Consider the following 27,625-nt stretch of genomic DNA (forward strand, 5'->3'; position numbering starts at 1 on the left):
TTTGCTATGGTTTTCGTTTTGGGCAATTTATGTCATTGTATCGATTCTTTGTGGATATGTGTTATTACATCTGTCTGTCACCGCCATTACTCTCCAATCAAAAGGTTACAGAACGGTGGATTATCCACCGACTGTCTCTCCTCTATTTTCTTCTAATTCCCTCAACTGTACTGCTCATTTACTTCGGTTTCAGTCGCATCGACTTTTTTTTTCTTAGTTTCATCCGCCAAATCGATCAACCTTCCGCCACCGGTCGCCCAGATCGACTCTCCTCCGTACCCAACCGATCATCAACAATCCGGGCTCGACGTCCCACCCGCGGAGACGAGGTCGGCGAACTGCACATTCCACGACCACCATCATTCATCTCTCTCGCTTTGAGCGCTACCGGAAGGAAAATTAGTATCGTCTCTATCATCACTGCCAGTCTCCTACATCCCCTATATTTCGCTTCTCCACTGCTCTATGCTTCGCTGACTTACACCAACATCATGCTCTGTTGTTAATCCCGCGAATCAAGTTTTCTCATCACCAATCACCATCGTTTAACTGGTATGAAACTGAACAGATTACGAAGTCGATACTAGGTATGATTCACCCTTTGATTGTTTTCTGTATAATTGACCCTTTGATTGCGTTTTTTAGTAGATGCGGTTCCTGGTGCCCAATCGCATGAGGTGGAACACAGTTCATACATGGCGTAAATCAGTACTTGGATCAAATCTCTAAGGTTTTCTATCTTCGATTATTGCAGATCAGAAATTAAGTATCCATGCCTTTGATTCAATCTTTTTACCAAATGTATAGATGGTTCTTGATATTCCCCGTTCAATTGTCTTTAGGTTTTCTTAGTATTTGAGCAACTTATTACAAATGACCGTCTTCAATTCAATTTTTTTGTCTGGGTGATGAGCCGATTAGTTGGCTCGAGATTGAAGATAGCTGCATGATAAAACTAAAGGAGATGGAACCAATTACTCCGTTCGAGAAGGTTTGTATTTCTATACAAAGTATTTTCATAGTTATTTGTTGTATTCGCAGTAACAAATTTGTTCTTTCTTTTTGATTAAGCTACAAAGGGAACTTTATTAAATTTTTGTTTATTAACTGCTTTTTGTGCGGCGTACCATGCTCTGTTGTGCCCTAATCCCCATGAATAACAGTCTATGCTCAATTTGAGGATAAATGTATTTGGTTTTAAGGTCGAGTACTCGGGTAATGCTAAGATTGCTAGATTTTTTTCCTCTGTTACTGTAGGAGGGTATCATATGCCAGACCTGTGGTGATGAAGAATTCACTAATGCTTTTGTTTACCGTGTGAAGTGTTTGGAATTTGTCATTCACAGGTATGCACTGCACTTAGCTCTTTTCATTACTTAAATGCTAACCAATTGTGTATACACTCGATTTTGGCACCCTAAATGGTTCTCCCCAATATTTTGGAACCGGAACCGGCGGTTCCAATTCCGGTTCCGGGTATCCACTTCAAAAAAAAAAAAATTCGGTTACAAAAACAAATCAATGGTTGGTTCTGGCTCTAGATACCCACTCTCTATTTAATATGATGATTTTAGCGTTGCTTAAGATTCCAATGCTTAATGTCCTGATTATAGTGTTTTACTATGATTATAACTAGATTATGGTCCGCGTTAAACGCGGGAAACATAAATTAAATACATATCATATTAATAGGTGGCATTGTCTTAGGTGGAATTTTATAAAAAATGTTAGATTCATTTTAGAGTTTTTGAACCAAACTTGTTAAATAAAAATATTTAATATTTATATTAGAGAAATTTGATTTTTTAATACAATAATTTTTAATATAAATGATCCACATGATCTTTGTTTTATCACAACATGATGCGACTCATTGATTAAAACATGTTGTATAGTAGCTATAAGAATTGATTTTGTTCGGTGTATCAACCTCTATTGAGGCTCATATGGCTCTTTTCATATTGGCCATGTAAAACCAAAAGCAACAATAAGTTGTTATATGTACCAGCAACGTTAAATTCTACAAAAAAAATTCGATAAACATTATATGTAACACCCAAAAATTTCAAGCAAATTTAAACTTTTAAAAAAACACCTCAAGTTCGTCAAACATTACAACTTTGTTTTCAAAATATTATTTATCAGAGTATATCCCAGAAACAAAACATAAAGTGAGGAGCTGTACGATCATACCATCGCCTTGCCGCGATCCCCTGATGTACCTGAAACAATAAACTGAAACTGTAAGCCCGAGAGCTTAGTGAGTTCCCCCAAATTACCGATACACATACAGTCCACATAACCATGTCAACATCATCATATCATAACAACTGAACAGAACAGCACATAACGGGTCTACAGCCCTACAGACTTTAATACCCACGAGCCCACAGTATGAGTCTCCCTTAGCCTGTAATTGGAATGCTCCTGAGCCCACAGTACGAGTCTCCCTTAGCCCGTAACTGGAATGCTCCTAGGGTTTGTTGGCTACCGCACGAAGCAGTGCAACCTCAACCCATCCCATATAACAAACACATATCATAACCACTGAGCATGCAATAATCATATAACATCACAGGTAGTCCTACAGGTCTACCTAACTGGCATAACCACTATTATGCAACACTAACTCATACTCAACATCTAACACTTCTAGGATAACATTGTTGGATTAGGTGTCTAAGCCCATAACTATAATTGGTATGTACTTGAATTGATAGCAGCACAGTCCTTTTGGGTTGCCCTCAACCTAGCAACTGGACAAGGAAATTATGAAAGGAGAGATATTAATTTATAAGATTAATAAATTATTATAAATGATTTATTAATATGTTAAAAGATTAGTATATTAATTAGAAATCATTATGTTTAATTAATAGTTAGCCAGAAATTAATCAAAATTAATTTTGGGGTTAAAAGTATTAATTATAAAGTGCAGGGACTAGTTTGCAATTATCTAATAGTTGAGTGGAAGGCTCCAGAACCTCCTTGGAAGGAGGTGGACGAAATCTATAGGGGAAACCCTAAGGATTTCGTCCAAGGGGCTTTGGATAAGGCCTTTGGGTTAGCTTAGGCCCTAAGCAAAGGAATATTAGGGTTTTCCCTAAACCCTAGATCCCTCAACTATATAAGGAGCCTCCCAGCTCCTAAAATCGGCCACTCCTACCTTGGAAGAAACCCTAGGCCGATTTTTGCATACCCTACCCTCTCTCCTTCAAGTTTCCTTCTTGCTAGTTCTTGGGTGTGATTCCATTAGAGGCATTACATTTATGGTGCTAGGCTTCCAAGAAGATCAAGTTCAAGAGGATTAACAATTGTTTGCTATAACAATTGAAAGGTATGTAATTCTAAAACCCTAGTTTGTTAATTTCGAAATTAGCCTCTCTCCTCTAGGGTTCTTGTTTGCAATTCAAAGTTATATGCTCAATAGTTAAAACATAGATCCAAAGTAGGTTGCATGTGAACTTAGGAATTGTTTTTCTAGTTTATTTGTTTTACCTAAAACCTATCAGTGGTATCAGAGCCATTGTTTGTTTTAAATTGAATTGATATAATAGTAGAATTGCAAATTAGGGTTTATAGTCATTAAACCCTAAAGGCCAAAATTTTCGTTTTTTAGGGTTTTTGGTTCAAAGGGTTTTTCGAAAAACCCTAGCCTCCATGAACCATAATCGAAATTAGGGTTAGGGTTTTGGAAAACCCTAGCCTCGTCCCTTGAATTTCGAAATTTGCTTGTTATTTTAGGGTTTTATCTTATTTTGGATAATTATTACTTGATTGGATAATTATTGCCTAATTGGATAATTGAGAAAAATAAGGAAATTATCCTTTACCCTAATTTTCGAAATCTAGAGGGATAAGGATTATGATTAAATTAATTGTTTAATTTGATTAGATAATCCTTACAAGATTTAATAAATTAATTAAAAGTTAATTAATAGATAATTATTAAATCTAGTTATTTGGTTTATTTTAAATTTAAATTAATAGTTTAATTTTTCGAAATTTATATAAACCTTAAAGTTTTAAAACGTTTAAAACACATCTTATATATATATTATAATTAAAAGTTTAATATTATATATGAATAAGAATATGGTCAGTCAAATCGCTAGTATGCCTCATTCACGAAGCTAGTCTATAAGGGGGTATAAGGAAACTGCCTATAAAATGGTAGTTGAATGGGTGTCCACTCTCACCCACCGCTTCCTTGATTAGTGGAGGGTCGTTAGCAGAACGGGTTTGATAGGACAACTACATCTCATTAAAAGTATAATGTTATTAAAGAAAGTACTAGAACATTATTTTACAAAATCCCAACTCTAGTTACTTTAGGAAAAATGTGAAAAGTATGCTAATCCATGAAATTGCACATTATGCTTTATTGGTCGTTAGTGGAGCGTGTGTGGTTAACCAGCACACTAAAAGGCACTAATAAAGAGTAGTAATGGGTATCTCATAATTGTCATTTTGATGGAGCGTGTGTGGTTTACCAGCACATCAATAGTTAATGATAAAGACAATGAGGTTACCAAGCACATTTGCATGGTTATTCACATCTTGTTTGTGATCCTCGGCATCCCAGTCACAAATAGAAGAGCATAATCTGAGATTAAAACATGCCATTGAATAGTTTCAATGTATCTCAAAAGAATTAGGAATTTCACTTCGTTTATTTCGTGTAATGGTGGAATTGGTGAATCGTCATTCACCTACCTTTATGAAATTTACACTTGGATCTCGGCATCCCATTTCTAAGTTGTGAATCTTCATAGTTGGATCCTAACCTTAATATTATATCTTTGGGTTATTATATTGATGTATCTTGAAATCTAACTAAAACTTTCTTTCCTTTCAGATGTCTACTCCTGGAAACACTTCTGCTTCATCATCCTCCAACCATAACTTCTTTTTGCTCAACATTTGCTCCAAAGTCGTTATGGATGGCTCTAACTATAACGATTGGATGTGTAACATCAAGATGGCGCTTCGATTTGAGGACAAAGAATATGTCCTTGAAAAGGAGCTCAAAGAGCTTGATGAGTCTAATGCTACTCCTGAAGAATATGCTGCCTACAAGAAACATTATGATGATGCTACCAAAGTGGCATGCATCATGGTCGCAACCATGTCTCGAGAACTGCATAGGTACTATGAGGACTACTGGCCCTTTGAGATGAACAAGGACCTTATGGAGAAGTACCATAAGCGAGCTCGTCAAGAAAAGTTTGAAGTAGTCAAGTCACTCATGGCTTGCAAGATGAAAGAAGGGGAGTCGGTTGTGTCTCATGTGCAAAGAATGCAACGCTACATAGAGCGTTTGGTCAAGCTCAACATTCACTTTGATGAGGAATTGGCCATTGACATGGTCTTGAACTCATTACCTGATTGTTATGGTCAGTTTATTCTAACTTACCATTTGAACAACACTGAGCAGACACTGGCCCAATTGCACAACTTGTTGCAGACAGCTGAAGCAGGGATGAAGGGTAAAAGTATATCCTCCACTCCTGCAAGTGCCCCTGTCTTGGCTATTGGAAAGGGAAAGGGGAAAAAGAGGAAAGGTCCTCCTAAACAAAACTGGAAGAACAAGGCTCAAGCTGGGTCATTTAGTAATGGCCCAAAGGCTAAGCCCAATGCTACCATTCCCCATGTTTCTGATCCAAAAGATGCAGATTGCTTTTATTGCAATGACAAAGGGCACTGGAAGAGAAGCTGTCCAAAATATCTGCAGGATATCAAAGATGGCAAAGTGAAGCCATCTTCAGCAGGTATTTACACTATTTCTTCTAATAACTCATTATCTTCTCGTTCATGGGACCTTGATACAGGATGTGGTTTTCACATCTGTTCTGATTTACAGGTGCTAAAAGAAAGTGAGGAGATAGAGCGAGGAATGATAAACTTGAGCATGGGAAACAAGAAGTCTTCACCAGTGACCAAGATCGGAGTTTATCAACTTTTGCTTAGTAATGATGTTAGATTAGATTTATTAAATTGTTGCTATTCGTCTGAGATGACGAGAAACATTATTTCATTTCATGCATTGTTCAGACAAGGTTTTAAATATTCTTTTAATGATTTGAATGGTTCAATTTCTGTTTATAAGAATGGTGTTTTTGTATTTGAAGCTTTGCCTTGTGATGGTGTGTATGAAACAGTGACTTGTGTTGATAGCTTAGGAAATAGTGTATTTAATATTGACTTCTCTAATAGTGTAGACAAGGCATGCTTGTGGCATTGTCGTCTTGGACACATTAACAAGAAACGCATAGCCCAACTCCAAAAGGATGGAGTGTTGGAATCATTTGACCTAAAATCAGATGATATGTGTGAATCTTGTCTTTTGGGAAAGATGACAAAATCACCATTCACAGGGTCTTGTGAAAGAGGTGAAGGTCTGTTGGATCTCATACACACAGATGTGTGTGGGCCCTTCAGATCAACTACAAGGGATGCTAATCGATTCTATGTGACTTTCACTGATGATTATAGCAGATATGGCTATATCTACTTAATCAAACATAAGTCAGAAACCTTTGAAAAGTTCAAAGAGTTTAAGCTTGAGGTCGAAATTCAATTGGGCAGGAAGATAAAGGTACTTAGATCCGATAGAGGTGGGGAGTATCTTAGTATCGAGTTCAACGACTATCTGAAAGAATGTGGGATAGTATCACAATTAACTCCTCCTAGGACACCACAGTTAAATGGTGTAGCTGAGAGGCGTAATCGAACCTTGTTAGACATGGTTCGTTCTATGATGAGTCGTGCTTCGCTTCCTATTCACTTCTGGGGGTATGCCTTAGAGACAGCCGCTCACATCCTTAATCTTGTCCCTACAAAGAAGATTTCCAAAACACCTCACGAAATGTGGACGGGGAAAGTTCCCTCGTTAGCACATATTAAAGTCTGGGGTTGTGAAGCTTTCGTAAGACGGGAGACTCACGACAAGCTAGCAGCTAGAAGTGAGAAATGTGTTTTCATTGGTTACCCAAAACAGTCTTTTGGATATTTGTTCTACAGACCTAGTGAAAACGTGGTCTTTGTAGCACGAAGAGGAGTCTTTCTAGAAAGAGAGCTCATATTCAAAGAGGACAGTGGGAGCACCATTGACCTTGAAGAAATTCAAGAGTTAGCCAATGAAGGAACCTTAGATGACACTAGAACTCAACCAGAGGAAACAGTTTCTGTTGAACCAGTTGATAACTCATTACCTCTTCGAAGATCCACTAGGGTGAGTGTGCCACCTGAGTTGTATGGTTTTCATATTACTTCAGACGGTGACACATTCATCAGTGATAGGACACTGATAAATTTAGATGAACCAGTCACTTATAAGGAAGCAATGGCAGGCCCAGAGGCTTCCAAGTGGAAAGAGGCAATGGACAGCGAGATTAAGTCCATGTATGACAACCAAGTTTGGAATTTGGTTGATAGTGCACCAGGTCGTAAGACAGTTGGGTGCAAATGGATCTTCAAGAAGAAGACAGACATGGATGGAAATGTGCACACATTCAAGGCTCGACTGGTTGCAAAAGGTTTCACTCAAACCCCAGGGGTTGACTATGATGAGACCTTTTCGCCAGTAGCTAAGATTAAATCTATTAGGATATTGCTCGCCATAGCTGCCTTTCATGACTATGAAATCTGGCAGATGGATGTCAAGACTGCTTTCCTTAACGGGAAGTTGGCTGAGGATGTTTACATGAATCAGCCAGAGGGTTTTGTTGATGCAAAGTTTTCCAATAGAGTGTGCAAGCTTGAGAAATCCATTTATGGATTGAAACAAGCATCTCGCAGCTGGAATCTTTGCTTCCATGAGAAAGTCAAAGAGTTTGGTTTCTCTAGAAGTGAAGATGAGTTTTGTGTGTATATCAAGGCTAGTGGGAGTATAGTAACTTTTCTGGTGTTATATGTCGATGACATATTACTCATTGGTAACGACGTTCCAACCTTGAAAGATGTTAAGTCTTGGCTTGGAAAGTGTTTTGCCATGAAAGACCTTGGAGAAGCTGCCTATATTCTTGGGATTAGAATATTGAGAGATAGAAAGAAGAGACTAATTGGACTTAGTCAGAGCACATACTTGGATAAGGTACTAAAGAGGTTTAGTATGGAAAATTCCAAGAAGGGAGAGCTACCTATCCAAAGCAATACCAAATTGAGTAAGACTCAATACCCGAGTACAGATGAGGAAATAGCAGACATGAGTCGTGTACCTTATGCTTCCGCTGTCGGATCGATCCTGTACGCTATGACATGTACTCGCCCTGATGTGGCATTTGCTTTGAGCATGGTCAGTCGCTATCAGGGAAACCCGGGTAGAGCTCATTGGATAGCGGTTAAGAATATACTCAAGTATTTGCGAAGGACAAAGGATTGGGTCCTTGTGCTTGGTGGCAATGATACTTTGAGAGTAGATGGTTACAGTGATGCCAGTTTTCAAACGGATAGAGATAACTTCCGTTCTCAATCTGGCTGGGTATTTTTACTGAATGGAGGAGCGGTTACTTGGAAAAGTTCCAAGCAAGATACAGTGGCTGATTCTACTTGTGAATCAGAGTACATAGCAGCAAGTGAAGCGTCGAAAGAAGCAACTTGGTTAAGGAACTTCATCGGAGATCTCGGAGTTGTTCTAACCATCCAGGAGCCTATGAAACTGTTCTGCGATAATGAGGGAGCGGTTGCCTTAACAAAGGAACCGAGAGATCATGGTAAAACCAGACATATCGATAGAAAGTACCATTTTATCAGACATAGAGTAGAAGAAGTCCATCTTGTAGTAAATAGGGTGTCATCTGAAGATAACCTAGTAGACCCCCTCACAAAGGGTCTGAGTAGGGCTAAGCATATTCAGCATGCTCGGAGCATAGGACTGAAAGAAGATATTAGTTTTAGTAGTTAGATTAGTTCTGAAACTTGTAACAAAGTAAATGTAATTGACTTTTGGTGATTAAATAATAAAGTATTATTTATGAGTTTGTTTGCTGCCTTTTGTCAATTGTTTATTGTGTTTCATTTTTGCATGTTTTACTTCCCGAATAATAAGATTATTCAAACTCCACAGTCGCTCGTACTTTTGGAAGTAAGTAGTGAATTAAGACTGTCATGAATTGGATTGCAGATTGTCTGAGGATAGACATGACAATAGAATTGCTGCAATGTTCATGTGTACTCAGAAATTGAGATTTGAGTATTGGATAAACCCTCGCTCAGAGTATCACTTCATGGAATTCATCACGAGTAATACTGAGACGATAATATCTTATAATCTTGAAACGAAGATATATGAGTTGTAATTTACAAAGTCGGTTATACATTGGTGATACGAAAACGCATCAGTAACTTGGTGTTATAAAACGCATCATTGGTGAGTCAACGTTTATTCGTTCCTTTAACCCTAACCAGAAAAAAGCGATATATGTGGGCCCCTCGATGATTTGGTGTTGACTTATGTGCTGGGCCCAGCCAGGACTAAATTGATGTGTTCAATTAGAAGTCCTACATCATCACAAATCAGAAATCGGGAAACATAGACTCTGGACAAAGAGATTGATTACATTCCATGTCTTATGTCTGGGGATATCTTGCAGAACGAAGGATTATATGATCACTTATCTAAGGACACGTAACTGACTGGGTCAGAGTTCAGCAGCAGCTTTTGGAAGCTATAATTTGTTGGTCAAATTTAGAAGTCATACTAGCAATTATAGTTACAGACTTATCCAAGTGGGAGACTGTTGGATTAGGTGTCTAAGCCCATAACTATAATTAGTATGTACTTGAATTGATAGCAGCACAGTCCTTTTGGGTTTCCCTCAACCTAGCAACTGGACAAGGAAATTATGAAAGGAGAGATATTAATTTATAAGATTAATAAATTAATATAAATGATTTATTAATATGTTAAAAGATTAATATATTAATTAGAAATCATTATGTTTAATTAATAGTTAGCCAGAAATTAATCGGAATTAATTTTGGGGTTAAAAGTATTAATTATAAAGTGCAGGGACTAGTTTGCAATTATCTAATAGTTGAGTGGAAGGCTCCAGAACCTCCTTGGAAGGAGGTGGACGAAATCTATAGGGGAAACCCTAAGGATTTCGTCCAAGGGGCTTTGGATAAGGCCTTTGGGTTAGCTTAGGCCCTAAGCAAAGGAGTATTAGGGTTTTCCCTAAACCCTAGATCCCTCAGCTATATAAGGAGCCTCCCAGCTCCTAAAATCAGCCACTCCTACCTTGGAAGAAACCCTAGGCCGATTTTTGCATACCCTACCTTCTCTCCTTCAAGTTTCCTTCTTGCTAGTTCTTGGGTGTGATTCCATTAGAGGCATTACATTTGTGGTGCTAGGCTTCCAAGAAGATCAAGTTCAAGATGATTAACAATTGTTTGCTATAACAATTGAAAGGTATGTAATTCTAAAACCCTAGTTTGTTAATTTCGAAATTAGCCTCTCTCCTCTAGGGTTCTTGTTTGCAATTCAAAGTTATATGTTCAATAGTTAAAACATAGATCCAAAGTAGGTTGCATGTGAACTTAGGAATTGTTTTTCTAGTTTATTTGTTTTACCTAAAACCCATCAAACATATCCAATGGGCCGGCCTTGGTGCCTTAGACCCCTTAGTATAGTGAGGATAACTCACCTCGCAACTGTCGTCTGAAACTAGAAAGCTCAACTCCCGGATCACCAACACGAACTCCACCACCTATAATTACCATAAAACCCTTTTTCATAAATCTCCAAATTTCCAGAATACCCTCAGAAGTCAACTGGTCAACCCTTGGTCCAAGTCAAAGTCCACAGTCAAAGTCAACAGTCCATGTTGACTCGACTCGTCGAGTGCAGTTCACCGACTCGTCGAGTCCTTCCTGAACTCGAGAAGTCGTGAAATCCTTGATTGGCTCGTCGAGTTCCCCTTTAAATCCTTGATTGGCTCGTCGAGTTCCCCTTTGGCTCGTCAACCCTTGGACAAAAAGAATCGACGCTCCCCATGGAGAACGACAGCTCCTGCATCTCTGGTGGTGCCAATCGGTATGGCGCCTTAGCGATAGGGGCCGCACCTGGCACTAGGTCGATCCTGAACTCGACCTGCCTCTCCGGAGGTATCCCTGGCAACTCCTCCGGAAACACATCTGCAAACTCCCTGACCACCGATACATCGGAAACCGAAATCTGATCCCTGACTCGCGTATCTACCACATACGCTAGATAACCCTCACACCCGTGCTGAATGTACTGCCGAGCCCTGGGAGCTGAACAAAACCCTGATCCCACTCTGGTGCCCTCGCCATATACAATCAGTTCTCCCCCACATGGGGTTCGAACTACCACTCGCTGGCCCTCACAATCAATCAGCACCGAACCGACTGAGCCAATCCATGCCTACAATCACGCACACCTCCCCCATGGGGATCGGAATCAAATCTATCGGAAACGACACCCCGAAAATCTCCAAGTCACACCCTCGATAAACTGAAGAAGCAGAAACCTCGTGTTCGTTGGCGATAGACACTCGCAACAGACACTCTAACTCGCCCACTGGCGCACTGAACTCCCTACTAAATGACTGAGATACGAAGGACCGACTCGCCCCCGAGACAAATAAGACCAAAGCAGGCAAACAGTTCACTAAAAACATACCTAATCACAGGTACAACAGATAAGCATACAACAGATATAGAAAACGAGATAAATGATAAAAAAACATACCAGCAACCACATCTGGTGCTGCTCTAGCCTCCTCCGCTGTAAGCTGGAAAGCACGAACCTGAGCCTTCGGAGGCTCTGCCCGGACTGGTCTCCCATCCGTGATCCTCAAAGTAGTCGGCGCTGGAGCCTGCGCCGGTTTGGCGGCGAGTAACGGGCAGTTGGCCTTCAAATGGCCAACCTGATCACAATGGTAACATAACTTCATACTCGGTATCGGAGCGGCCTGGCGACAATCCTTCGCATAGTGCCCCTCCTTGCCACACCTGTGGCACCCACTACTGGCTCGACAAATCCCGGAATGAACCCTGCCGCACTTCCCACAAGAGCGGATCTGCTGACTCCCAGACCTCAAATCAGCGGTCTTAAACCGCTTCGGCGCCGGCTGCAACTGTGCCGGGGCCGGCCGCTGCTCCCTCAGCTGTAGCTCAATCTCTAACTCCCGCTGTCTGGCGGCTTCCTGCAACTCCAGAAGAGTATCACATCGCTGGGTAGATACCAACTGTCGGATATCAGTCTTGAGCATACTCAGATAACGGGTCATCTGAGACTGCTCGGAAGCAAACTCTGGGCAGAACATCACCCGCTCAGTGAACATGCGGGTGATCTCCGTCACCGACTCCCCATCCTGTCTCAAACTCAGAAACTCCTGTGCCAACCGTTCCCGCTCAACCCGCGGAATGTAACGGGCGCGAAACATGTCCCTGAACTGCTCCCAAGTAACAGCAGCTCTTTGATCATCAGTGTACGACCCATTCGCAAGTCTCCACCAGTCCTTGGCCCCAGACCTAAGCAGGTTCAGAGCACACCTGACCTTCTGGCCAGCAGGACACGAGCAGGTGAAGAAACACCCCTCCAAATCTGAAATCTATCTCATAGCCTTGATGAGATCCTGCGTCCCATCAAAAGTAGGGGGCTTCGTGTTATCGAAGTCCCTGTACTGAAAACCTCTACCAACTCCTCCCCCTGCCGCTGATACAGGTGATGCAGGTGCTGCGTCGGCTGTCTCTGCAAAGGCTGCATAACGCTCATCAAAGTACTCCACCATGGTGGTCTTAATCGACCCAAACATCTCTGGTAACTGTGCCCAGAATGCAGCAGCAACCTCATCCTGTAGGATCTCTCGGATCCTGGCATCCAACTCCTCTGTACCCATCTGCACCACTGGCTCAGGTGTTGCTGGCCCCTCCTGGCCTCTGTCCCCTGATCCTGATCCCGAACCGGATCCAGCCACAAAGCGCCTCGTCATCACCATTCTGAAACATACCACAAGATATCATATAATCCATATAAATAACTGGGAGCCAACTCCCTACTAACCCTTGGGATTGTGACTTACTTGACACGCATATGGGTCCTGTGCTTTCAGTAGTACGGGCCCATACTACCTTCCACACCTACACATATTTGTCTCAAGCATCACCACAATACCCTAACTGGATACACAACCTGGCGAGCGCTCAATCCTCACTCCTAGAGGAATACTAAATATCTCATGACTGGCCCCTCGGCCTCACATAACCCACCTATCCATGAAACTTCCACCAACCCTGCAGTAGTAGTGTGTGCTAGCCACACATAACGCTGGACCCTATAGAATTTTGAATATCCAATCCTACCCTAAGCTCCCAATAAAACAAGAACAGAACATAAGGCCAAATCAAACATTCTCAGGCTATAAGATCTTAGTTATGTATAGCCGTGATGCATACACTAAGCAACTACAGTAATAATGTCAATCCCATATAAAGATAACCCTAGGCTAGCAGGCATCATGTAATCAGGCAATTCTATCATGCAATTCCTGAAGATCCCTAGCCTAGTACTAACATGCTGTTCTAACATATCTCATAATCAAATAACTTGTATGGTATTTTGGGGTCTACTTACTGGCTCCGGCTGATCGTACACCCTGCATCCTCCTTTACTTATTTTGAAAACCATTTTAGAATTCATTTTCAAAATCTTTTCCTTGATTTGAGACTGGAGTCACACGAGTGTTCCTCCAATTCACTCAAACCAAGGCTCCGATACCAACTTGTAACACCCAAAAATTTCAAAAAAATTTAAAATTTTAAAAAAACACCTCAAGTTCATCAAACATTACAACTTTGTTTTCAAAATATTATTTATCAGAGTATATCCTAGAAACAAAACATAAAGTGAGGAGTTGTACGATCATGTCTTCGCCTTTCCGCGATCTCCTGATGTACCTGAAACAATAAACTGAAACTGTAAGCTCGAGAGCTTGGTGAGTTCCCCCAAAATACCGATACACAAACAGTTCACATAACCATGTCAGCATCATCATATCATAATAACTGAACAGAACAGCACATAACGGGTCCACAGCCCTACAGACTGTAATACCCACGAGCCTACAGTACGAGTCTCCCTTAGCCCGTAACTGGAATGCTCCCGAGCCCATAGTACGAGTCTCCCTTAGCCTGTAACTGGAATGCTCCTAGGGTTTGTTGGTTACCGCACGAAGCAGTGCAACCTCAACCCATCCCATATAACAAACACATATCATAACCACTGAGCATGCAATAATCATATAACATCACATGTAGTCCTACAGGTCTACCTAACTGGCATAACCACTATCATGCAACACTAACTCATACTCAACATCTAACAATTCTAGGATAACATATCCAATGGGCCGGCCTTGGTGCCTTAGACCCCTTAGTATAGTGAGGATAACTCACTTCGCAACTGTCGTCTGAAACTAGAAAGCTCAACTCCCGGATCACCAACACGAACTCCACCACCTATAGTTACCATAAAACCCTTTTTCATAAATCTCCAAATTACCAGAATACCCTCAGAAGTCAACTGGTCAACCCTTGGTCCAAGTCAAAGTCCACAGTCAAAGTCAACAGTCCATGTTGACTCGACTCGTCGAGTGCAGTTCACCGACTCGTCGAGTCCTTCCTGAACTCGAGAAGTCGTGAAATCCTTGATTGGCTCTTCGAGTTCCCCTTTAACTCGCCGAGTTCATACGTGTCCAAGAATTGGGAGAAACCCTAGCCGACTCGCCGAGTCTTCGAACGACTCGCCGAGTTCAAGGCAATCTTCAACGGACTCGTCGAGTTGTTCATCAACTCGTCGAGTTCATACCCATCTTCAACGGGCTCGCCGAGTTGTTCATCCAACTCGCCAAGTCCTTGCAGACCTTTATCCATGCAGACGCTTTTTAAGCCATGGCAAGGTTCCAGATTACAGATCCAAGCTTCTAAGGCATGTTTATCACGTAAAGTTGCAAACTTTACGCACATGCAAGGCTCTAAAGGCCCTAAATGACCAATCTAAGCTTCCAATGGAGCTTTACACCTTGGGAGAGTCTCATCCTTGCACAAGCTGGAAACTTTATGGACTAAGAAGCCCAAGGGAGCTCAGTTCTGAAGTTACAACTTCAGATCTTAGCTTGCACACAAGAATAGCTTCCAATCATACCATGAAAACCCTAGAATTTGTCCAAAGAGGGGATCTAGAATGAAATGAGGTCAGGGTAACGATTTATACCTTCCAGAAGATGCCCAATAAGGTAGATTCCAGATCCCACAAGCTCCTTGCTTCCGAATACTTGCTCTCCAAGCTCCATTCTCCACAAAATCCTCTTCCAAGCTCAAAAATACACAAATGGAACACACACACTCGATTAGGGTTTGAGAGGGACAAGAAGCAGTAAAGGGGAGGCTGGGGGAGGCCAATGATCCTTTAAATAGGGTGCAAAACCTCGAGATTTAGGGTTTCATCTGCCAGCTCCTACTCGTCGAGTCCCTTCTTGGACTCGGCGAGTAGGTCATTAAAATACATGGACCAACCCGCTGCTACTCGACGAGTAGGGCAATCAACTCGTCGAGTAGCCCTTGAAATCGAGAAACTCACACATTAAATCAATACCTGAGAATCGGGGCGTTACATTATAATTAAAGTGCATTGCTATAACCATAAACATCAAATTCAGACATTGTAATTTGGTCAATTTCTAAAGTATTTTTTCCTTATAAGAATTAACATATGATTTTTTAGGCTACACCCTATCACATATACATATCTTTCGATCAAAGAAATTATTACAAAAAAAATGTTATGAACAAAAATATGTCATTAGTTTCATAATTTGCCAAAGGTTAACACTAATAAATAATAATGAACTTTCACAAATCTTGCATTTTGGTCACTGCATCCAACTAACAAATGAAATTCAATTTAGAGGATTGATTCAAGAAGTGCATCCATGACTTCTTGTAGCTGAATTTGGGAAAATGCTAAGACCTACTGAGATATGAGGGAACGGTCTGTGAGACTACGGTTGGTTTCTGGAGGGCAATACAAATTCAAAATCGTTAGCACATATCTTTCCTACCTACTTAGATCAAACTTGTCAAAATCAAATTACAAAAAAAAAAAAAAAAAAAAACCTCAAATATGTAACCTAGCAATCAAACAACATATTTTTCATAGAAATAAATATCACAAATCTACAATTTACACTTTATATAATATTCTTAAATTATATCTTACCTTTTCATCTTTAATGGTCATTAACACCTCTTTCTGCCCTATTGTTGTGACACAAAATAACTATAAAGTACACACATGGTTAATCTTACCGACAACAATCCATGTTTTTTTCTGAGAAATACTGATGTAAGTTTAAATTATATAATAAAAAAAGTAAAATGAAATATGAGGGTAAGAATAATCCAAAAACTATTTGACATAATGTATATTTCATAAATGAAAGTTAAGTATATAAACCCCATCTACTTGTTGGAGATCAAACTTATGAAGGAAAATCGTCATTTGCAGAGTAGAGGATGGAGGACGAAGTGTTTCTACAATTAGCAGATGTGCTTTCTGGACTTAGATTTTACAAGAATTCTTAACAATAAAGAAGATGTTATTTTTGTTGCTTTAAAATAGGATCATTGATGAAGATCCTAGTCGTAGTGAAGCAATTTGTGATGGAGAAACGTTATGAAACGATGTATAATGAAGTTGGTATAAACCTCTATAATAAGATATTTTTTCTGCATTGAATAACAACTATCATACGACTTTGTTTCTTATTTTCCAAATAGTCAGCAAACTGTTGTGCATACCCATCCTAGAGTGTTACATTTATTTTTTTGCTTCTAGAAAAGCCAAAAACATAATAAATATACAATATAAAATGACATTATAAAGTAAAATTGGCACAAAATTTCGAAAAGTAAAAATACTCTAGATCTTCCAAGCTCAAATTGACTCTCTTTGATAATTTATTTTTCTTGTTCATAAGGGTTTCCATTGGGAAGCATGTCACAACATCTCCAATAACATGTATTATATAACATAAAAAAATGGAAGATTAGTATAAAAGTTTCGTTATGGTGAGTGATGGTAAATAACAAAATATCGTTATATAGATCGTTAGATTGTAACATATAAACTAACCAACAGGTGTGTTCTCAATAAAAACATCATCCAAAATGGCGTTGAAGTTTGCAAAAGAGAATCCATAAAGCAATCCAGTCCACTGACTACATGGTGTAACTTTGGTTGTGATATAAATATTGATTTTGTTTTCATTATCAACAAAACTATTTTCGTTTTGATTAATACCAAGTTGTAGATTTTGGATGTAGTAACAACCATCCTCATGAAACAAACTTTAAATTCTTTCAACCTATTTATTAGTAACCTCTGTCTCGATCTTCCTTCCCTAAATGCACAAAAAAAATCAGTTTATATATTGTTATATGTGGTTCGAATGAAATTGTAAGAAAATTAAAAAAAAAATGTTATTACCTGTTCATCAATGAGAATCATATTAGTTTTGTAAGATTTATGGAGTTGAATGGCGGAGAAAAGCTAAAGTTGTTCAAGCCTCCAAGTGGGAGATTGTTAAGATTTATGGAGTCTTGAACAAATTGACAAGTTCCTAAGAGTTCAAGGGCCATAAATGTAACTTGACAAATTAAACAATTGAATTGTTTAATATTTGTTTATTGGACGGTGAGTGGACGGCAAAAGTATTAATTGTTTAATGGAATCCATGTGCAATTTTGTTTCGGCTGTAACATGTGAATGGAAGAAAATTCAAATGGTGGCTGGTCAAACAAAACGGCTCCTCTCTCAGTATATATATGTGCGATGTAACTCTTTGTATTTGTGCCGAGTGATATTACCATTTGTAATCTTATAGTGAGTTAATATAAAATCTAGTTGCGCCCGTGGACGTAGGATTTACACCGAATCTGAACCACGTAAAATCCTTGTGTTCTTTATTGCTTTATTTTCTCGTTTCGTTTGTGAGTGTGTGATAGTGTTTCCGCTGCGTGTACCCTGTCTCAATTCCTAACAATTGGTATCAGAGCCTAGTTAGCGAGGTTTTGGAGGGTACGATCGTTTTTTCTGTCACACACGAGTGTACCTAATTTTTTTTTTGTTTGCCGTAATGGCTGAAGACAAGATTATAATAGAAAGGTTCAATGGTTCTGATTTTAGCTGGTGGAAAATGCAATTAGAAGCATTGCTATGTCAGAAAGACTTGGACATGGTACTCGGAGACAAACCGGAGAAAATGGAAAAAGCTGCTGAAGATGCGTGGAACTCAAAGGACAAGAAAGCCAAGACGGTTATTACATTGTCGTTGACGAAGAGCGTTGCTTTCAACATCATGAATGAAACCACGGCGCGTGGTATGATGGAGGCTCTGTCAAATATGTATGAGAAACCATCGGCGGCTAACAAGGTGTTCTTGATGAAGGAGATGTTCACTACAAGGATGAATGAGGAAGGCTCAGTTACGGTTCACATTAACAATCTAAATTCAATTCTGTCCAGATTATCATCTGTGGGAATTAAATTTGATAATGAGACTCAAGCTTCGCTGCTACTAGCTTCTCTACCTGATAGCTGGTCCGGAACAGTTACTGCTGTTACAAGTTCCGTGGGGACCAGTGGTATGACTTTTGAAGGGGTTAGAGATTTGGTTCTAGGCGAGGATATCAGACGCAAGAATCAAGGTGGATCTTCCTCTTCTGATTTATTAAATGTCGGAAGAGGTAGAGGGAATAGCAAGAATAGTAGGAGCAGTGGGAGTCGGGGAAAAAGTTCTTCTAGAACTTTGAAGAATGTGAAATGTTGGAACTGTGAAGAAGTGGGACATGTTAAGAGTCAATGTCCAAAGAAAGAATTGAACATTGCTGGTGCTGAGAGTGTGTCTGAGGATGATGCATTGTTACTCAGTATGGAAAGTTCTGTGGACTCTTGGGTCATGGATTCAGGGGCTTCGTTTCACGCCATGGACAACGGGGAAACGATGGTGAATTTGAAAGAAGGAGATTTTGGAAAGGTACGTTTGGCAAATGACGAGATGCTTCAGGTAACGGGCATGGGAGATATTGATCTAGTTACTTCATCAGGAACTACATGGAGCCTGAAGAATGTCAGGGTTATTCCGGAGCTGAAGAAAAAATTGATTTCTGTTGGTCAGCTGGATAAACAAGGACTGGAAGTAAGGTTTGGTGGTGGTAAATGGATGGTGGTCAATGGTAATTCGGTGATTGCTCAAGGTTTGAAGCGTGGGTCATTGTATATGGTTGAGGTACCTGCTGAGGGAAGTATGACCATCCCGATTAAGCAAAACAAAATCTGGTTCGCTAAATCTACTGCTAAGAGAGTTCATTTTGCAAACATGAATTCTGGAGCCAAGGGGATGTTAGCTGAACGAGTCGGAAATTCTAAACCATTCAGGAGATTCTGTGACAGTGGGAGCACGGGGCGTGTTCCGGGTACAGTTACAAAGAGCCGTTGGGTTTTGAAGACTAAGACTGAAAATTTCTCTCCTGTTGGATGTTTGCTATGTTTGGAGAGTGTTAGTGGTCCTCGGTGTATCTCTGGATCCGGTGGAGTGTCCAAACCAGTTGAGACAGAGGATGAGTCGGTGGTGGGATCAGCCACGGCTGAGTTGGAGCTAGTGGGAGCTTCAACTGGCCCTTCTAGTAATTGATGATGAGGGGCGGCTGCAACTAGAGAAATCAGACTAAGTTTTAGCTTGTTCATTGGAACTGGAAGCCTAAAAGGACTTAGTTGTTTTTTAAGATTACTGGAATAATTGAGAGTTGAATGGCGGAGAAAAGCTAAAGTTGTTCAAGCCTCCAAGTGGGAGATTGTTAAGATTTATGGAGTCTTGAACAAATTGACAAGTTCCTAAGAGTTCAAGGGCCATAAATGTAACTTGACAAATTAAACAATTGAATTGTTTAATATTTGTTTATTGGACGGTGAGTGGACGGCAAAAGTATTAATTGTTTAATGGAATCCATGTGCAATTTTGTTTCGGCTGTAACATGTGAATGGAAGAAAATTCAAATGGTGGCTGGTCAAACAAAACGGCTCCTCTCTCAGTATATATATGTGCGATGTAACTCTTTGTATTTGTGCCGAGTGATATTACCATTTGTAATCTTATAGTGAGTTAATATAAAATCTAGTTGCGCCCGTGGACGTAGGATTTACACCGAATCCGAACCACGTAAAATCCTTGTGTTCTTTATTGCTTTATTTTCTCGTTTTGTTTGTGAGTGTGTGATAGTGTTTCCGCTGCGTGTACCCTGTCTCAATTCCTAATAGGATTATTCTTACTCTCATGGTAAATTGACTTTTTGAAATATCAAGTTGGTCTATGAAGGTAATGTTGCTTTGAGCCATTTTTCTGTTTGTGAAAAAACTAATGATTGTTAAACACATGTGACCCAACCAAGTAATTAATATGGACCGGGTAAAATAGGCAAAACAAGAACAATTCAAAATCATAGGATCGGAGTGAAAATATAGTTTTAGGGATGAAATTTATAACTTTTGACATAACTCAAGGATGCCGAATGTAATTTAGTCTAAAACATATAATGTAGAAAGTCTTTTGTATGTAATCAAAATCAATATTATAAAAATAAAATAAAATTATTATCATCCAAATATGAATGATGTTATATATACTTTTAAAAAACCTCATAATGCAAACTTGACAATCAAGTAAGTATAAATAATTTTTGTTGATGCTCATCAGAAAACATATCAAGCAGTAGAAGGGGGCATCAGTGGTAGGGTTAGGGGTATTTTAGGTAAAGAGAATGTATACATAGATGTTGTTCTGCCCTCATTCATCATGCAAATAAAATTCAATGTAGAGGAGTATTTTTTTTATATGGTGTATAGAAATACCAGTTCCATTAATTGATATATACCATTGTATTTGATTCATGATTACATTTGATAACCCTCACATATTAAGAACATCAATTACACAAGTTTCAGGAATGTTGCAAACGGAGGATATAACGTTGATTATACATAGACTCGTAAACAAACATAGGTGAACACATTAAAAAAATCGATATAAAGGATATAATTTTGTTTTTGTAACTAAATGAATGAAACTAATATGCTTAAAGTAGATTGATTAATTTTTTTATGACCTCTCATAAGGAATACAGTAATAACAGGTAATAAAAACAGAGTAAATGCTAGAAATTGGAGAAGAAGAAGGAGAACAAAGTAAAGAAAGAACCTGGTAAAAGGAATTGGAGAAGAAGACCGTTGAAGAAAACACTGTAAATCGTAGGACACAATCCAAAATCCTAAGAATAACAACTTCAATGTAATCGTATATATAGGGTGTTTTTGAATAAAAAAATCATTATCTTCCAAAAAAATTGGGATCCTAAGATATCATCTTGGAGATTTCCGACTATTCATTTGGAAAAAAAAGGAAGATATTAGTTATACCGATTCAAAATTTTAAATTAATTGACTTGCTTATTTAATGACTTTTAAAATTCAAACCAACATCTCAAATTGATTCATTTTATGTGAGATATATTGGAAGATAAATTATGAATAATATTGACCTTAATTTTGACACTAAAATATTTTGTTGATTTAATGGGATCTGATTAGATTTTATAGGTTAATAACTAAATTATTGATATGCTTATTTAATGAGTTTTTTCAAAAAAAAAAAAAAAAGTTAAACAGATTTTAATTTTAAAGACAAAAGCTATAAATAAGGGAGTTAAATTAGGAACAATATTAATTAGATAAACTGATATCTCGTATATAAATAGAATGATATGCTTCAATAGATAACATAATTGCTGAATTTAAAAATTTTATAATTATTAAAGATTCTATAATTAAATGTAATTGTGTTTGAATTTTATTTGGGGAAGATGATGTCTGCAATTTGATCTAGTGGTGAAAAACATAGGATTGAAATACAATCAATGACCCTAATTGTTTCGTTGGTGAATTAAGGGTTCTATTTTAATAATATTTAGAGATAGTTATTCGATCGCATGCTTACTATAATTATAATAAATGTTGTGATTAATTTTGAGGCAAGTTAAAAAGTTTATAATCCATCACTATTTTAGAAACAAAGCAAGCGAACCACTGTTGGAATTTTACAGGTTTGTTATTAAAAAACCATATTATAAGCGAGTAAAAGTTATTTAAAACTGACTCTTTATTTTATGGGATAATGACTTGAAAGGGTAACGAACTTTCGACTTTGTTCACATTTAGTCACTAAACTTTTTTTCGTTATGTATTTGTCACTGAACTATTGAAACTGTTCACATTTTACCCTTATGACCGGTTGTTACCGGTTATAAGGGTAAAATGTGAACAGTTTCAATAGTTCAGTGACAAATATATAACGAAAAAAAGTTTAGTGACTAAATGTGAACAAAATCGAAAGTTCGTTTCCCTTTAAAAAAGTTCAATGACTAAATGTGAACAAACTTCCTCTTGTATTATGTTTTAGCAAATTATTTATTTTTGTTAAATTGTAGCAACATTTGTTGATGAAGAAATCTATGAAATAAGAAAAAAACAAAACCCCGAAAAATATATTAAAAAAAAACGAGAGAGACATGTAAACACCTCTATATAAGGTGCGTTCATACCACATGTAAAGGTGTGCTTGAGAGATGTAACATTGAGAGTGTTAGTGTGTGTTAATTATGTAAATTTAGTTCTAGATCTTTTTTTGTAAACACCTTTCATAATCGAATGCATCTCCAAACTAATTGTCATAATTCACATAAGTGAGAATGGTTCATTTTTTTGTAAAACAAAAATCAGATTGTAAATTTTGATTTTTTATTTTGGAAAATGCCAAATCATTGGTTTTTTATTTCGGTTTCGGTTTTTCGTTTTTTTAATATATTTTCGGGGTTTTGTTTTGTTTTTTTTATTTCATAGATTTCTTCATGAACAAATGTTGTTAGAATTTAACAAAAATAAATAATTTGCTAAAACATAATACAATAGGAAGTTTGTTCACATTTAGTCATTAAACTTTTCTAGAGGGAAACAAACTTTTGATTTTGTTCACATTTAGTCACTAAACTTTTTTTCATTATCTGTTTGCCACTGAACTATTGAAACTGTTCACATTTTACCCTTATGACTGGTAACAACCGGTCATAAGGGTAAAATGTGAACAGTTTCAAAAGTTCAGTGGCAAATAGATAACGAAAAAAAGTTTAGTGACTAAATATGAACAAAGTCGAAAGTTTGTTACCCTTTCAAGTCATTATCCCTTATTTTATTGTGCACAATTTTACATCATTCACTCTATAAGCGAATATATCAAATGATGTTGAATATTAATTGCATGACATGAACGAATGAAAAGCAGCATAATATGCAAATTGGGACCAATCTATTTTATACGATTATTAACTGGTAAATATCATTTGGGAAATCTCCAGAAATGTCTCAATATTTACGAAAAAGTTACACTTTAGTCCCAAGATTTTTTTTTTGAACGAAAAAGTCCTGAAAACCGGCAAAAATTTACTGTTTGACCCTTTTTGACCGGTTGAAACCGGTACCAAATTAATTTAGGACTATTTCGTAAACTAACCCAAAATATTGAGACTTTTCTGTAAAAAAAATATTATGATTTTTCTGTAAACAAAAATATTATGACTTTTCTGTAAACAAACCCCTTATTATTATTATTATTATTATTAAAAATATAAATAAGAATACTATTTTTTGAACTTGTATTATTAATATTGTTAATAAAACATATAAATGCATTTAAATGAAAAAAGAAATACAATTGTTTAAGTGTGGACGTGGAGGAGAGGGTGATCCTTTTAGCATTGAAATCATGAATTTATGTTTGTATATTTTCAATTTGTATATGGTCATTTCACATTTGTTATTATTGTTTTCAATTTAGAATATTAATATTTAACAATTTAAAAGAAATTGCATATTTGTAAATTTGTTTATAAATAGTTTAAGGTAGAAGGATTTCTCAGTTTGTATATAAAAATGTTTAGGTTGAATAATTCATTTCCAAATCCAACAGTTCCACTACAAACATCTACATAGATAGGTAGCCCGTATCAAAATTCAAAAGTATTAATTACAATATCTTGTTTAATAAAAAGTAATAGGGCATGTTTTTTGGATTAATACTTTTGAATTTTGATTAATACTTTTGAATTGTTCCTATTACTTTTATTAAACAAGATATTGTAATTAATACTTTTGACTTTTGATATGGGCTACCTATGTAGATGTTTGTACTGGATCTGTTGGATTTGGAAAGTAATTCTTCTACCTTAAACAATTTAATATACAAAGTGAGAAATCCTTCTACCTTAAACTATTTATAAACAATTCTACAAATATGCAATTTCTTTTAAATTGTTAAGTATTAATATTCTGAATTGAAAACAATAATAACAAATGTGAAATGACCATATACAAAGTAAAAATATACAAGCATAAATTCATGATTTCAATGTTTAAAGCATCACCATCTCCTCCACCTCCACTCTTAAACAATGTCATTATTTTTTCATTTAAATGTATTTATATGTTTTATTAACAAAATTAATAATACAAGTGCAAAAAATAGTTTTCTTATTTATATTTTTAATAATAATAATAATAATAATAGTAATAATAATAATAATAATAAAAGTTTTGTTTGTAGAAAAGTCCTAATATTTTTGTTTACAGAAAAGTCCTAATATTTTAGAAATAGTCCCAAATTAATTTGGTACTGGTTTCAACCGGTCAAAAAGGGTCAAACTGTAAATTTTTGCCGGTTTTCAGGACTTTTTCGTTCAAAAAAAAAAATCTTGGGACTAAAGTATAACTTTTCCGTAAATATTGGGACTTTTCTGACAATTTCCCATATCATTTCCAATCAAAATAAGTTGCTTGAGTCCACCAAATTTATGTTATATATATATATATATATATATATATATATATATATATATATATATATATATATATAAAGAGAGAGAGAGAGAGAGAGAGAGAGAGAGAGTTAGGTTCAAATGTTTTCTAGCAACTATTGTGTGCATATATGCACCAATGAGAATTGATGAAATAATGAATCATTAAATAAATCATATAAGGGTATTATAGTAATCTTTGTATATTTAATTATGGTAATTCATTAACTTCCTAAAACCTAGTCTTCTCCCCTCTTTATCTTCAAACGACCGGCCTCAAAAATTTGTAGCCTCACCTCAATCGGCAACTTCATTGCCGCTCCTCTACCAGCCGACCATCACCACCTCGAAATCTTGCTTTCAGTTTAATCGAAGATGGCCGGAAACCGGTTGCTGCCGGCAGAAACCACCAGTAGCGGTCGCCCAGTTCTTCAGCCTGGTGAGATCGAGTGCTCCTTACAACCTACTGTCGTCTTAGTGGATGAAGAAAACCCCAATTTGCCGATTTTCAAGTCCGGTGTTCTCATTCTGACCACCTACCGTCTCCTCTGGCTCCCTAACCCTGAATCAACTACATCCGCTCCGACATCAAAAGTGGTGGCAGTTCCTCTTGATGCCATCACTCACATATTTCAGTCTAAGAAGTCCATTAAAATGATGTTTTCCAGTCCTAGGGTTAGGTTCCAGGGATGTTTTCCAGTCATCGAGGTAACAGAGCCTGATGCCGATGATGAGGTTAACGGAGAAAGAGAAGCTTATATGGCCAGTGTGTTGGCCAGATATAGAAAATCCTTGCTCGAAAGGACAAAACATCATTTGGGTAACAATCTTTTTGCCTCTTATTTAATCTAACTTTATGTTTATGATCTTGTTCTGTATTCAAAACCCCAATTTGGCTACACAATTGATGTCAAATTTTCTCCTGAAAGTTGTAATTTTTTAATAGGGTATCCTTATAATATGGACTTCGATTATGGTGCGTTGTCTCAGTTGCAACATTTCTCCATTAACAACCTTGGGGACCCATTCATCGAGAGCAATTATGGTGTCCATTCCAGGTAGTTTGAGGTTGGTGTATTAGACTGATTTGCTCGTTTATGGGAGTTAGAAAAGAACGAATACTGGGGTTACATTACAAATCGTGGAACAGAGGGCAATCTTCATGTCATACTAGTCGGGTAATTTGTATGAATTTAGGCTTTTAGCTCATTTCTTGGATTTTTAAAACTTGAATACTTTATATATTATGTAAATGTAACAGGAGAGAAGTGTTTCCTGATGGGATTTTGTATGCTTCATCCGAATCACATTATTCCATTTTTAAAGCAGCAAGAATGTATCGAATAGATTATTAAATAGTCCTAAAAAGCTTGTCCATCCTGTTATTTACCTTTTTTTCAAACAAATTTACAGGAACAACAGTGAAAGGAGCTGTGGATTATCTTGATCTGGTCATAAAGACGCTTGAAGAAACCGGATTCACACATGACCGATTTTATATCCACTGTGATGGGGCTTTGTTTGGACTAATGATGCGTTTTGTTAAACTTGTAAGTATATGCCTTTTTCCAAAGTACTGTCCTCTGTGTTAGCTACAATGTAGGCTCTAGAATTATTGTAATTAGATTAAGTCGATTATTTGGATCAAATGACTCGGGGAGTACTTGATCAAGTGACTCGAGTATTACATTCTGTTAGAATAAATTAAAAGTCTTTAATGTCTAACACATTATATTAGAATTTATAGTTTTATTCTTTTAGAATATACTGAAAGTTATAATATTTTAAAGTTGATTATGTTTTTTTTGGATTTAGGTTTTGAAGGGGCTACCATTGATGTGGAAAATGAAGAAAACATGGAGAACGAGAGTATTCTAGCAGAATGTTGTTATTTTTTATGAATTTTATTCATTTTGTTTATATTCTTTTAGAATATGTATAATTATATTAAAATGTATAAGGCTTTTAGTCTGTAAGAATATGTATGAATTTGTATTTATGTTCGGATGTATAAGAATATATTAGAATATTGTTATTTTTCAACATCGGATTCAAGAATTTTGTTATTCTTCAATAATATTCTAATAGAATAAAATTTTGAAAGAACATCATTCTAACAAAAAAATATTCTGGCAGAATAAAATCGGTTATGTTTACAAATTACGTTAGAATTAAAATTGATTTAATTAAAAAAATCAGATTTTTAAAATTAGGAGAATTAATTATCCCTAAAAATCCGAAAATTTCTTTTATAGATGTAGTTAAATGTCCAAAATACCTTTTTGCTAAAATTTGTGTGATTATATGGTACATGTTATCCCATTGTAATATCATACACTCTCAAATCATGTCCATTGATTAATTCCATCCGTTGGTCCAGATTTGTGCATTCTAGCACACAATAGTTAGTAAAAACAAAATAACCTAAGCATATATATATATATATATATATATATATATATATATATATATACCAGTTCTGGCAGGTACCCAATGGGTATCGGTTCCGAAAAAACGAGAACCGGAACCAGAGCCGTGACCGGGAATCGGTTAAGGCGGTTCCAGTTCTGGAACCCCCGGTTCTAATGCGGTTCCAGTTCCGAAAGCGGGTACCCGATTCCGTTGCTCACCCCTACTCATGAGC

The 27,625-nt window shown here is 37.2% G+C and overlaps 1 protein-coding gene across 7 annotated transcripts; it reads left to right on the forward strand.

The window, feature by feature from the left end:
• Positions 1–26,873, forward strand: LOC145141265 (uncharacterized). 7 transcript variants are annotated; one of them, XM_079074568.1, is made up of 7 exons: positions 1–552; positions 646–730; positions 843–991; positions 1,258–1,346; positions 2,939–3,337; positions 4,859–5,771; positions 5,864–6,123. In XM_079074568.1, the coding sequence occupies exons 6-7, from the start codon at positions 4,859–4,861 to the stop codon at positions 5,878–5,880; spliced, it is 930 nt and encodes a 309-aa protein (XP_078930694.1). In that variant the 5' UTR covers positions 1–552; positions 646–730; positions 843–991; positions 1,258–1,346; positions 2,939–3,337; the 3' UTR covers positions 5,881–6,123. The 7 variants fall into 7 exon arrangements, 3 of the variants coding, with proteins under 3 accessions (XP_078930694.1, XP_078930692.1, XP_078930693.1); XR_013722541.1 differs by lacking the exons at positions 2,939–3,337; positions 4,859–5,771; positions 5,864–6,123 and adding exons at positions 26,395–26,531; positions 26,797–26,873; XM_079074566.1 differs by lacking the exon at positions 2,939–3,337.
• The last annotated feature ends 752 nt before the right edge of the window (positions 26,874–27,625 follow it).

Source organism: Lactuca virosa, chromosome 9 (assembly GCF_052849685.1).
Source record: "Lactuca virosa cultivar CGN04683 chromosome 9, Lactuca_virosa_CGN04683_v6, whole genome shotgun sequence".
Lineage (NCBI taxonomy): Eukaryota > Viridiplantae > Streptophyta > Magnoliopsida > Asterales > Asteraceae > Lactuca > Lactuca virosa.